The 12,500-nt window shown below is 49.5% G+C and overlaps 3 protein-coding genes across 3 annotated transcripts in view; all 3 read left to right on the top strand.

Annotated features, from left to right (window-relative positions):
* The window catches only part of LOC310814744 (uncharacterized protein), a gene marked incomplete at its 5' end in the record, with an annotated part of 7,631 nt that extends 3,038 nt beyond the window's left edge, over positions 1 to 4,593 (top strand). The window contains 9 exons of the mRNA XM_083684244.1: positions 1 to 327; positions 440 to 506; positions 617 to 756; positions 866 to 969; positions 1,192 to 1,258; positions 1,504 to 1,592; positions 1,735 to 1,848; positions 3,333 to 3,688; positions 3,933 to 4,593. The exon at positions 1 to 327 is cut by the window's left edge and continues 70 nt beyond it. Coding sequence (XP_083540370.1) covers positions 1 to 327; positions 440 to 506; positions 617 to 756; positions 866 to 969; positions 1,192 to 1,258; positions 1,504 to 1,592; positions 1,735 to 1,848; positions 3,333 to 3,688; positions 3,933 to 4,050 — 1,382 coding nt within the window. The 3' untranslated portion in view covers positions 4,051 to 4,593. The remainder of the gene's footprint in view (positions 328 to 439; positions 507 to 616; positions 757 to 865; positions 970 to 1,191; positions 1,259 to 1,503; positions 1,593 to 1,734; positions 1,849 to 3,332; positions 3,689 to 3,932) is intronic.
* Positions 4,594 to 4,620: 27 nt separating this feature from the next.
* Positions 4,621 to 6,399, top strand: LOC310815068 (required for drug-induced death protein 1). Its single transcript, XM_083684685.1, has 2 exons — positions 4,621 to 5,260; positions 6,218 to 6,399. Exons 1-2 carry the CDS (start codon positions 4,916 to 4,918, stop codon positions 6,356 to 6,358), a joined length of 486 nt encoding a protein of 161 aa, XP_083540811.1. The 5' UTR covers positions 4,621 to 4,915; the 3' UTR covers positions 6,359 to 6,399.
* A 3,262-nt stretch (positions 6,400 to 9,661) lies between these two features.
* Positions 9,662 to 12,500, top strand: part of LOC310815063 (solute carrier family 22 member 13) — a 10,530-nt gene continuing 7,691 nt past the window's right edge. Inside the window, exons 1-3 of the mRNA XM_083684677.1 lie at positions 9,662 to 10,295; positions 10,640 to 10,740; positions 11,320 to 11,474. Coding sequence (XP_083540803.1) covers positions 10,011 to 10,295; positions 10,640 to 10,740; positions 11,320 to 11,474 — 541 coding nt within the window. The 5' untranslated portion in view covers positions 9,662 to 10,010. The remainder of the gene's footprint in view (positions 10,296 to 10,639; positions 10,741 to 11,319; positions 11,475 to 12,500) is intronic.

Genomic DNA, 12,500 nt, shown 5'->3' with positions numbered 1-12,500 from the left:
CCGTCAGACCCTCTGTCTCCCCCCCTCAGCTGCCGGAGAAGTGCGGAGAGGGGGATGACGGGTGGAAGAGGGGGAAGAGGCAGTACCGCCATCGGCCGTCCTCTCTGCTTCTCCTCCCCCCCCTGCCCTGCGCCCCCCCCGCCACCAGGGGCACTGTGCTGTTCAAGAGCCAGTTACGTGTCGCTAGGAGTCATAGAGGAGCTGCTGAGGCGTTGTACACGGCCCCTCCCATGCTGAGTCCAGTGAGGGAGGGGACAGGCCTGTACTGCTCCCTCACAGCTGGGGGGCAGCAGAGAGCAGGGAGAGTACTGCAACAGCACACAGACAGTGAGTCTGAATCACTTCGACTACAAGTATTACGGTCTCCCTGGACAACAGGACGTATTGTTTATTGTAAAAGCATAAGTGACAGACGGTGTGTGTCCTTTTTGGCGAGCAGGTCATGTGGCTGGCAGTGTTACCACGGTGACACCGGGTCCCGGAGAGAAGCCAATTGAGATCAAACCGTAAGCACCTCCTACCTCACCTGAGCTCATCCTGTAGCCAGCCAATCCCGCAGCTCCTCCCTTTGGGGAGCTAGGCCCTGATTGGTCACTGAGCTTCTTGATACTCACAGGCTGATCAACGTGGGGGCGTGTTTCCAGGCGGAGATCCCAACCCTGCAGGACCCCAGACATATGCACTCAGAATCCCACAATGCACCGCTGCTCTGGACGCCCTGGGACGGACTAGAGACTCCCGCCACCCAACAGAGAGGTACACGCACGCACGCACGCACGCACGCACACACATTCATACCTCCCACGTATACTCACATACTGTACATGTGTATTGTATCCATGACGACTTCTCTCTTTCGCTCCAGTGAATGCTCTGCTGATGATGTCACACTCCAGTGTGATGCCAGGAGGCGTGGTTAGCTCCGAGTACGCCTTGCACGTCCTATCAGAGAGCAGAGGAGACTTCCTGGTGAGACCGGTCAACAGCAGCCCAGTGACTCTGTTAAGATGATGCCTAATCACTCAGGATGTGACGTTACTTCCATACCCGGGGCTCATGTGGTTCACCCGGTTGGAATGACTTTCTCAAACACACAATCCTCCCACGCTCTGCTCCCCTCCTCTTCTCCTTAATCCCTCTCTCCTTTCCTTTCTCCCCCCCCCCCACCCCCATCTCTCTTCCTCCTCTCAGGTGACATTAGAGAGACTGCTCCTGTCCGTGAGACCCAGTCCCAGTCTGACCTCCTACCACTATACAGGTGTGTGTGTGTGTATGTGCGTGTACGTGTGCATGTGTGCGCGCGCGCGTGCTTGTTTGCATGACGCACTTATATAAATAATTCCATACGGATCTATTTTTTTCTCTCTCTCTCTCTCCTCTGCTCTCTCTCTCTCTCTCTCTCCTCTCCTCTCCTCTCTCCTCTCCTCTCCTCTCCTCTCCTCTCCTCTCCCCTCCCCTCCTCTCCTCTCCTCTCCTCTCCTCTCCTCTCCTCTCCTCTCCCAGGCTGTGATAAGTGGACTCTGGGAGAGAAGAGGCTAGTGAACAAAGCCTTTCTCCTGTACCAGAAGGACTTCTCTTGTGTTCAGAAAATGGTACTCACTCATGGTCATGATCATCATTCTTTTTTTTCAAGAGTACCATTTGGGTTCCTCACACTGTGTTGTGTGTGTGTGTGTGTGTGTGTGTGTGTGTGTGTGTGTGTGTGTGTGTGTGTGTGTGTGTGTGTGTGTGTAGGTGCAGACCAAGACGTTGGCTCAGTGTGTTGAGTTCTACTACACTTGGAAGAAGAGACTGCGTCTGCATATGAAGACCCCCGTGGGGCTGCCCACCACACTGCCTGAAGGAAACGTAAGGACCCTCCCTGACTGCTTGCTCTTCCTGCCTCCTCTCCTTGATCCGCACTGATCTGCCACTGGCCGATAGGTGAAAGCGCCATCAGGATGCCTTCTGGGAAATCTGCTATCACTTGTCCAGTTGTTGACATCCGCGGTCGTAAAAGAAAATAATATGTCTAAAAAGGGGGAAAGGAAGTCGTTTTAGACGTTGAGGACGGACACAGCCTGTGTCTTCTCTCTGATAGGGCGGCGTCGTGGTGGAGGCGGGACTGGAGGAGACAGGCGCTTGCTCCACCAATCAGGAGCTCTCAATCCTCAGATCACCTGGCCTCTCTGAGCCAACAGCCAATCATGAGCCCGTCTCTTGTGTCAGTGGGATGTCCATTGGCAGGGCGGTGAGTGTGAGGTCTCCCTCACTACCCAAGTAGAACAACATAGACCACACAGTTTTTTTTTTTAATTTTTTTTTAAATAAATCAGCTTTGACATTTATATTGACATTTATGGCATTTAGCAGACGCCTTTATCCGAAGCGACTTACAACAAATACATTTGCTTAAGTAAGTGAATCATCTATCCATCAGTCATCATAAGATAAAGTAATCAACGCTCAGACCAGGGGCCATAGGCAGTCACAATGCTAGAAGAAGGATTTATTTTATTTATTTTATTTTTATTTTTTTATTAACAGGAGAGAAAGTAGTATGGGTCTTCAATCTACGGTGGAAAACCCTCCCCTAATTATAGGTATATATATATATATATTTTATAAAAACCTAAAACATATATTTTTTTTAAGACCACTAGTTTAGTAGATGGACCTAAATCAGCCACCGAAACCACAAACTAGTTGTATTCATACTGAAACTACCAAAGACATTGAGTGGGAGCCTTTCCACAGCCACAGACACTGTAACTGTCAAAGTAGGCTCTGAATGATTGGCCATGACGCTACGTGACGATCTGTGCCCCTGAAACCTACTTCCTGTTTACCAAGCCTCTTCCTGTCAGCTCTGTCATGTTGGCGCTCAACATAAAACGCTGTGACTTGACACTTCTGAGAACCTCACCTACATCCTGTTTGAGTCGCCAGGGCTGTGTGTGTGTGTGTGTGTGTGTGCGTGTGCGTGTGTGTGTGCGTGTGTGTGTGTGCGTGTGTGTGTGCGTGTGTGCGCATGTGTGTGACTGCGTGCGTGCGTGTGAGTGCATGTGTGTGTGTGTATGTGTGCGTGTGAGTGCATGCGTGCGTGTGTGTGTGTGTGTGTGTGTGTGTGTGTGTGTGCGTACTTCAGGCCCTGCTATCTATCAGTGTCTCTGCTGAGGCTGTAGCAGCACACACACATCGGAGGTTGGCAGGGTAGATCGCTCATATACGTTCATAGACTCAGAGATTACGGCTCATTAGTCCTCAGTGGACCCTCAGTCTCTCACTCACAGAGACAAGCTCACTGTGTCACTCAGAAACCTTGACCTCGACCTCCTTCCTTCCGCTGACAGAACTCTCGGCCGAAGCTGAACGGCCATGCGACAACGGCCCCCAGAGGTTCCTCCCTGACCCAGAGCGGTAGTCCACCTCAGCAGGTCCAGCGTGGTCCCCCGTCCCTGGTCCAGGCTGGTCCCCCGTCCCTGGTCCAGGCTGGTCCCCCGTCCCTGGTCCAGGCTGGTCCCCCGTCCCTGGTCCAGGCTGGTTGTGGTTGTGGCGATGGCCCCGGCAGCCCAGCCCTGGGGGAGGATGTGAGGTCCACCTGGACTCTCCATTACCAGCCTGTCTCTCTGAAGAGCCCCCCCGCTACAACTCCCAGCTGCCTCACACAGACCACCACCACGCTCTACCCATGCAGGGTGTGCACCAAGTAAGAGAGCCATCCACCCATCCATCCATCCACCCACCCACCCATCCATCCACCCATCCATCCATCCACCCACCCACCCATCCATCCATCCATCCATCTTTCTATTCAACAGCTCCTATTTTCCCTCTCGATAACATTTTGAATTGGTCTGCTTGTCTGAACTGTGTGTGTGTGTGTGTCTCTCTCTCTCCCCCCCCTCCCTCCCCCCCTCCCTCCCTCCCCTCCCTCCCTCTCTCCCCAAAAGAGTGTTTTCTAAGGTGAAGAGTCGTAATGCTCACATGAAGACCCACCGCCAGCAGGAGGAGCGTCTAGAGGAGCTGCAGTCACCCTATTGTCCCCCACCTGCCCCCCTCGAACCCTGACCACCCACCCTACTGTCCCCCACCTGCCCCCCTCGAACCCTGACCACCCACCCTACTGTCCCCCACCTGCCCCCCTCGAACCCTGATCACCCACCCTACTGACCCCCACCTGCCCCCCTCGAACCCTGACCACCCACCCTACTGACCCCCACCTGCCCCCCTCGAACCCTGACCACCCACCCTACTGTCCCCCACCTGCCCCCCTCGAACCCTGACCACCCACCCTACTGACCCCCACCTGCCCCCCTTGAACCCTGACACCCCTGACCCCCCCACCTGCCTTCCTCTATCTTTGACACCCCCCCCCCTCCCCACCCTACTGACCCCCACCTGCCCCCATCAAACCCCCACCTGACACGGTCGCCACGGTTGCACTTGTTTCTTTGTAATTCATTTCTATATGTTTAAGCACAAGAGTCATCTTTTGTCTGACAAATATTGAATGTGTTTATTAACTGTTGTAAGGTTGGCTGGTGGTTGGGGTCTCTTAGCAGACTCTTCGGTCTCTAATTTATTAAAGCTGGTTCTGTTGCTGTGTTCCAAGTACAGTTGTGTGTGTTTCTGTGGTGGTTAACTTACATTTCAACACGATAGCCTACATGGATAGTATATTACACATGCATTCAGCGCCGCCTAGTGGTTATAGGGTAAAATAGGGTAATACTGTAGAACAGACGTAGATGTAGCCTTCAGCTTGACGGATCTACAAGCCGCATCTGACCTGTAGGATTTCTCAGTTTGACGCTGAGCTGAGTTTGCGCGTGGCCGTGTCCGGTCGTCGGTGAGCGCGCGCCCATTCCAAAGGTCTAATTCCAACACTCCGCTTTGCGCGATCATCAGACGGGAACTCGTACAGGAGGGAAAAATGTCACGACGGAAACGTAAAAGTAAAAATAAATCTAAGTTAGAGGACAAATCGGGAATAATCGAGAGTGTGGAGATTCAGTCAGAGGATGGGGAGAGGCAGAGAGAAAAGCAAAAAGAGGCGACGACAGGGAAGGGGCACCCAGAGAGAAGCGACCCTCCGGTGGGTAAGACTGGCAATACCCCGCAGAAACAGAAGACCTCCAAAGATGTTTACATCGCTTTTCTCCCAGAAAAGTACGAACCTCTTATAGAGGATATAGAGGAGTTGGAGGAGGATTGGGGAAGTGTGGTTAAAGAAGAGAAGGAGAGGAGGAAAAAGTTAAAATACAAGAAGTACAGACAGGTAAGAGATCAGGTGAACGAACCAAAAAGTTGAACACTCATTAAAAAACGAAGAAAGAAAGAAATCACTGTATTCTGTATTAGATAACCTTATCGAAAACTCGTTGGAGGTTTGAATGTGCTACAGGCTACTTACTGTGTCTTATTTGTTTATGTTCCTGTTCTGTCTCTGGAGTTAACCATTAACTAAACATGCCTGCAATGTAAACTTCAGGTGAGTTTCAGTGTCTCTCTTTAAACGAGAGTAGTATTCAGTTTGATACTGTATAGACAATAGCAATGTGAATCAGAATGAGAATCAGAAAAAAGGTCTGCTGAGTGCAGTTGGTCTCCCAAAGCAATGAAACAGCACACAATCTGTAGATCTAATGCTAATACTTGTCATAATTGATTTGAAACTGATGCCAAATGAGTGTTGAGTTCGGGTTGTGGTGGGGGTATGATAAGGGGTTAAGTGTGTTCAGTGCTGTGGTGAGTATGTTAGACTGGGTTGATTAAACCCCCCCCCCCCCTCCTCTCTCTTTCTCTCTCTCACTGAGCTTATGAACTCCCCTAAGCCCACACATACTGTATGATATGACATGATTTAACTCAGCTCTCTCTTCATCCACACACACACACACACACACACACACACACACACAATCGTGTGTGCGTGCACGTCAGACTCTTGACACATCCTGTATACGCTATCAGTGAGATTAGAGCTTGAAGGCTAAGAGTCCCATGTTATATCCCCTATAGGCCCAACATCATCATTATCTCCCCCTGACGATCTGTTTCTGTCTGTGTTCACGTGAAGACAGAGGCCCGTGTCCATGCTGTGTGTGGTCAACAACGGTTTTTCTTTTTTGTCTTGTATTATTTTCAGCAGACAGATTTGAACACTTTAAACCCGAGTGTCTGTGGGTGATTTGGTCCTGATCCTAACTCCTGTGTGATTGATCCCTTCTGGCAGAACGTGGGTAAAGCCCTGCGCTTCGGCTGGCGATGTCTGGTCGCCGGGCTACAGAGCTTTGCGGTCAGCTATGCCACGCCCCTCTCCGCAGCGACCACGATGATGTCCGACGTCCACAGAGCCAGCAGCAGCAGGGGCTGATGGGACTTTGGAGGACTGACCAAGGAGGAGGAGGAACGGGGACTTCTGGGACCAGCGGAGAGAATACCTTTACACACGCACACACACACACACACACACACACACACAGGCACACACACACACACACACACGCAGGCACACGCACACACACGCACACTGATTTAGCTCAGAGTCTCTTTAACCTTTACCCCAGATCTGATGGTTGTGGTTAGCTGTCGGAAGGCTGCTATAAGCCTGTATCGTTATGTAATGGATCCTGTTTAGTTTTACAGAGCTAATATTGTTAGCTCAGTAATTAGAAAAGTTAATGTCATTATCCGTAGCTAAACCATACTCATTGACCTATTACCCTTATGCTACATGTATAGCCTAGGCCTGCCAATATCTTCACATAGACAGGCTTGAATTGTTTTTAGTTTTTATTCAGATGACACATAACAATACGTATGGATGAATGCAGAGATGTTGTAATGAAAGGTGTAATGAAAAAATGTATTTTTTACATCCATAGCAACACATATGTACTGTTAGTCTTAATATTGAATGGGTTTTTATGTTTACTGGACTGTATTTGTATTAACATAAATGTGTCTGGCCATTGGTCCAATGAGAACACTGTCCCTGTCCCTGTCCCTGTCCCTGTCCCTCTCTCTGTCCCTCTCCCTCTCCCTGTCCCTCTCCCTGCCCCTGTCCCTCTCCCTGCCCCTGTCCCTGCCCCTGCCCCTGCCCCTGTCCCTGTCCCTGTCCCTCTCCCTCTCCCTCTCCCTCTCCCTACCCTCGCACACTGAGCTCAGCCGCTGTAACAATCTGAGTGTGTGAGAATACAGAGCATCAGATCACCTGTCACCCAGAGGACAGAGAGACCTGCAGGAGCAGGGGACAAAGAGAGCAGAGAGCAGAGAGAGAGAGAGAGAGAGAGGAAAAAGAGATGGAGGAGAGTGGAGGAGGGGCAGACACAGAAAGATGGAGGGAGTGGGAGGGATAGGAAAAGAGAGACTGAGAAGTGACTGAGAAGGGGAGAGAATGGAAGAGAGAAAAAGAGGGGGAGAGAGTGTAAGAGAAATGTAAGTTGAGGTAGAGGGATAGAGGGGGAGGGGGGCAGAGAGGAAGAGGTGAAACTCTTGTCAGTATAGTTGACATGTTAAAGCCAGTAAGTAGAATTATAATGATTATTCTGTTTTCATGTCCTCCAATTAGGGGAGGGTTGTGGCAGGGGGAAAAAAGAAAAATGGACTAGAAATGATGTAAGGAATGCTATCTGATAGAACTTAAACAATACTTACATTCCTAAGCTAGTCTACCTCTAAAAAATAAAAAAAAGTATTCAAAAAGTACTATTTTGTCCTTTCTATGGCCAAACACTAATAACCTTTTTACTGCCAATGTATACATAGTTGTTTACATACATTTAGATGATGCATTATTGGACGTTTGTCTATTTAATGATGCCAACATCTTTGTTGAATTGTAATGTTTCATTTTATATTTTGCTTTTAATCCAAATAGCGCTGTATTCTGTGTATGCATGAATAGCTGAGATATTAATCCCATTGGGGTTAAATGGGGTGAAATGACTGTATTCAGTTGACATTCTTCAGACCGTGCGACTGGCTGGCGTGTGTGACCGCTACAGTGAGATGTCCTGTGTACTATTGCAGGGTAACTTGTAGTGTGTTATACCACCACACGAGGGCGCTAGTGATCTGTCTGTCCTGAGTACGAGTGGAGGGAAATGATGGAACAAGTGCACTTTGCTGTATCAAAGTTGTTAAGGTATAATATGTAATAAATATTTATAAAATCCATATGACACAGTTCTAGAGTTCTGTTGGCCTTTTTTTCTTTGAGTGATGGTGTTTTGCCAGTCTGTTTCTCAGAGATGGGTTGAGCATGTCTCTTCTCAGGGGCTGAGAAGGCTGAAGGGTGAAAGGTGAAAGGTGAAGGGTGAAAGGTGAAAGGTGAAGCTACATTTTTACACATTTGTCTAAAGTAAACTGACCATAGATCTGTAAAACGTGGTGGTGGTGATGGTGATGGAGGAGGAGGAGGAGGTGGTGGTGATGAAGGAGGAGGAGGAGGAGAAGGTGATGGAGGAGGAGGAGGAGGTGGTGGTGATGAAGGAGGAGGAGGAGGTGATGAAGGAGGAGGAGGAGGTGGTGGTGATGAAGGAGGAGGAGGAGGAGAAGGTGATGAAGGAGGAGGAGGAGGTGGTGGTGATGAAGGAGGAGGAGGAGGAGAAGGTGATGAAGGAGGAGGAGGAGGTGATGATGAAGGAGGAGGAGGAGGTGATGGAGGAGGAGGAGGAGGTGATGATGAAGGAGGAGGAGGAGGTGATGGAGGAGGAGGAGGAGGTGATGAAGGACGAGGAGGTGGTGATAAAGGAGGAGGAGGAGGTGGCGATGAAGGAGGAGGAGGTGGTGATGAAGGAGGAAGAGGAGGAGGTGGTGATGAAGGAGGAGGAGGAGAAGGAGGTGATGAAGGAGGAGGAGGAGAAGGAGGTGATGAAGGAGGAGGAGGAGGTGGTGATGAAGGAGGTGGTGATGAAGGAGGAAGAGGAGGAGGTGGTGATGAAGGAGGAGGAGGAGGTGGTGATGAAGGAGGAGGAGGAGGTGGTGATGAAGGAGGAGGAGGAGGAGGTGATGAAGGAGGAGGAGGAGAAGGAGGTGATGAAGGAGGAGGAGGAGGTGGTGATGAAGGAGGTGGTGATGAAGGAGGAAGAGGAGGAGGTGGTGATGAAGGAGGAGGAGGAGGTGGTGATGAAGGAGGAGGAGGAGGTGGTGATGAAGGAGGAGGAGGAGGAGGTGATGAAGGAGGAGGTGGTGATGAAGGAGGAGGAGGAGGTGGTGATGAAGGAGGAGGAGAAGGAGGTGATGAAGGAGGAGGTGGTGATGAAGGAGGAGGAGGAGGAGGTGATGAAGGAGGAGGTGGTGATGAAGGAGGAGGAGGAGGTGGTGATGAAGAAGGAGGAGGAGGTGATGAAGGAGGAGGAGGAGGAGGTGATGCGCATCCACCGGAACTCTCGGTTATCTCGTTTACTATATAGTTATTCATTATGTGTGTGTGTGTGTGTGTGTGTGTGTGTGTGTGTGTGTGTGTGTGTGTGTGTGTGTGTGTGTGTGTGTGTGTGTGTGTGTGTGTGTGTGTGTGTGTGTGTGTGTGTGTGTGTGTGTGTGTGTGAGAGAGAGAGAGAGAGAGAGAGAGAGAGAGTGACGTAACCCTGAGGAGCCTCAAAGCGGAGATTCCGGATAGTGTCTCAAACCAACCCTCGGGCGAAGAGCTGAGCACATAAACACACATGTTCGTTAGTTATTGACCGGACCTCAACCACAGTCTTTAATGATTATGCGTCAGTCTGCTGTGAATGAGATTATCCAAAGGCAACAGATGGTACAGTTGTAGTACGCCGATTTACCTTGCTCTGGGAAGTTAACGCTGAACTCTGCGCTGCCCGGACAAGTTGGGCTTACTAAACCGTTGACTCCCAACGAAAGCCATGCGACTTTCTTTTCGTTCTCCAGACCAGACATATCAAACCATGCGCACAGCCCAGTCCTGAGCCGCGAATAAGTTGTTGATGGATCTGACTTACCTCTGGGGAAACACCGTATTAACTCACCGGAGCTTTTCCTGAGCTCAAGGCTCAAGTTTGGCAATGGAGAGAGAGAGGAGTCGGGGCGTATGGCAATTGCGCATGGCTCCGTTGCAGCGCGCGGTGTACTGGCGGCTTTCTGTCATCTTCTTCTTCTCGGCTTTCCTATTCTTCCTTGATGTTTTCGCAGTCAGCAGAGGCTCGTGCACCGCCGGTGACACGACCCGGACCAGGGGAAGCTCAGGGGGGGCGCGCAACTACACTGCAGAGACGCTTGAGGTGAACGGGTCATACTTATTCCCAACACAGAATGATCTTACGTTGTGGAACGACACCAGCAGCGAGGATGTGAGTAGCCTTAAACCCTTGAATTACTCGATCCATGTTTACATACACCGGATCATTGTCCGGTTTAACTTTTAGTCACAAACTACATTTGATTTAATACTAATGATTACCTTTTAGATGAGAAGTGACTTTAGACCAAGATAAAGAACAGTAGCAATTGTGTGCAGAAGTCAACAAGCTGTGTGTGCATGGAGGCGGCGGCTCCCAACAGGCCGATCTCAGTCTGAGACTTATCGCTTGAGTGGATTGTGAAATAGTAGCCCCACCTGTGGCGGAGGCAGACAACAACCCATGACAAGCACATGTGTTATCTTTGTGTTTGTCTCTGTCTGTGTGTGACACAGGACACAGTGTGTATGGACGCTGAGGTGTTGTCATACAGTCAGACCCTGTACTTGACTGGACTACTGCTGGGCTCCCTGTTTGGAGGAGCTCTCTCTGACCGGTGAGACACACACACACACACACACACACACACACACACACACACACACACACACACACACACACACACACACACACACACACACACGCATACACACACACACACACACACACACACACACACACACACGCACACACACACACACACACACACACACACCCAGGGCCATGAGAGAGTGTCATAGGCAGGCACTGACTGTCTGTCAGTGATCATTCCCCTGAGCCTTTAGTCCTGTCTGAGCCAGGGCTGTAGTTCATGGAGCACGATAAGAATGTTAATCGGCCAACTTTTAATAAGCACTCAGATCTGATCCAGAGTTCTACGTTTTATGAAGAAAGCAGAAGTTTGGGATTGAGAATGTAGAGCAGTTTCAGCCTAATGCGCTGATCCTGCATGACAGAATGCTGCCCGGGGAAGCGAAACTGCAATATCCAGTTAATTATTTATCAATCTAGCCACAGATCTGCTCAGATCTGCTTTGTCGTTGAGTAACCGTGTGTGTTTGTGTCTCAGCTGCTGCGGTGATCTGTGGTGTTTCTTCATTCTAAGTGTGAGCTGGTATCCTTTCGTTCCAACCAGGTACGGGAAGAGGGTGGTGCTGCTGGTGTGTGTGTGTGTCCACGCTCTGAGCGCCCTGCTGCCCGCCGTCCTCCCGCACGCCGTCTTCTACCTCACCATACGCTGCCTCACTGGAATCACCTGCTGCTGCATCAACATCTGCTCCTTCAGCTTGGGTAACACACACACACACACACACACACACACACACACACACGTCTAACACACACACACACACACACACACACACACACACACACACGCAGGATTCTATCCTATAACCTCTCATGTCTCTGGCTATCCTACCGTCTGACTATCCTTCTTTCACATTCTTTCAATTACCCAGCCATCAACCAAAAAATAGCCTTTGGTTGCTGATCAGTAGGCTATGATCTTGCTTCGAAAAACTGTGGAGGGAGCCTCATTTTACAATCTACAAATTCAACGTTTGAATTTGTTTAAAGTTTAACTTAAAACAACAGCCTAAATGGGAGCATTGTGACACCATATATCAGCTACATGGAACATAAACAAACCTCAGGCTAAACCTGAGAAAATGAAGACCCATAAACATGTGTCCATGAAAGCATTCAAGCCCTAATCTGATAGCCTAGGCGCTAGGCAGTTGCATAGGTCTACATGTCGAAATTTCAGCACCGGACACTGATCGGAAATTCAATTAAGTGTAGCCTAATCAAATTAAATCGACCTATTCCCACTTGAGAGAGTCCTGGCCTCCTGGCGTAGTCCTCCTGGCGTAGTCCTCCTGGCGTAGTCCTCCTGGCCTTGTTACCTCCTTAAAGGCTAATAGCAGCCTGGGCACTGCATCGCCTTTCCATTCAGAATGTCCCTCATCCAGCCCCAATCCCACCATGACCTGATGCTGACTCTCGTTTCCATGATATTTCCTCACTGTATTCTGTAATTCATAGGCTGCGTATTCATACAGTACCAGTCAAAGGTTTGGACACACCTTGCCAAGAGTGTGCAAAGCTGTCATCAAAGCAAAAGGTGGCTACTTTGAAGCATCTAAAATATAAAACATATTCTGGTTTGTTTAACACTTTTTTGTTTACTACATAATTCCATATGTGTTCCTTCATAGTTTCGACGTCTTCAATATTAATCTACAATGTAGAAAATAATAAAAAAATAAAGAAAAACCACTGAATGAGAAGGTGTGTCCAAACTTTTGACTGGTA

This window comes from Argentina silus (assembly GCF_951799395.1).
Source record: "Argentina silus genome assembly, chromosome: 14".
NCBI classification, from domain to species: Eukaryota; Metazoa; Chordata; class Actinopteri; order Argentiniformes; family Argentinidae; genus Argentina; species Argentina silus.
This window is presented reverse-complemented; position numbering and strand designations above follow the sequence as displayed.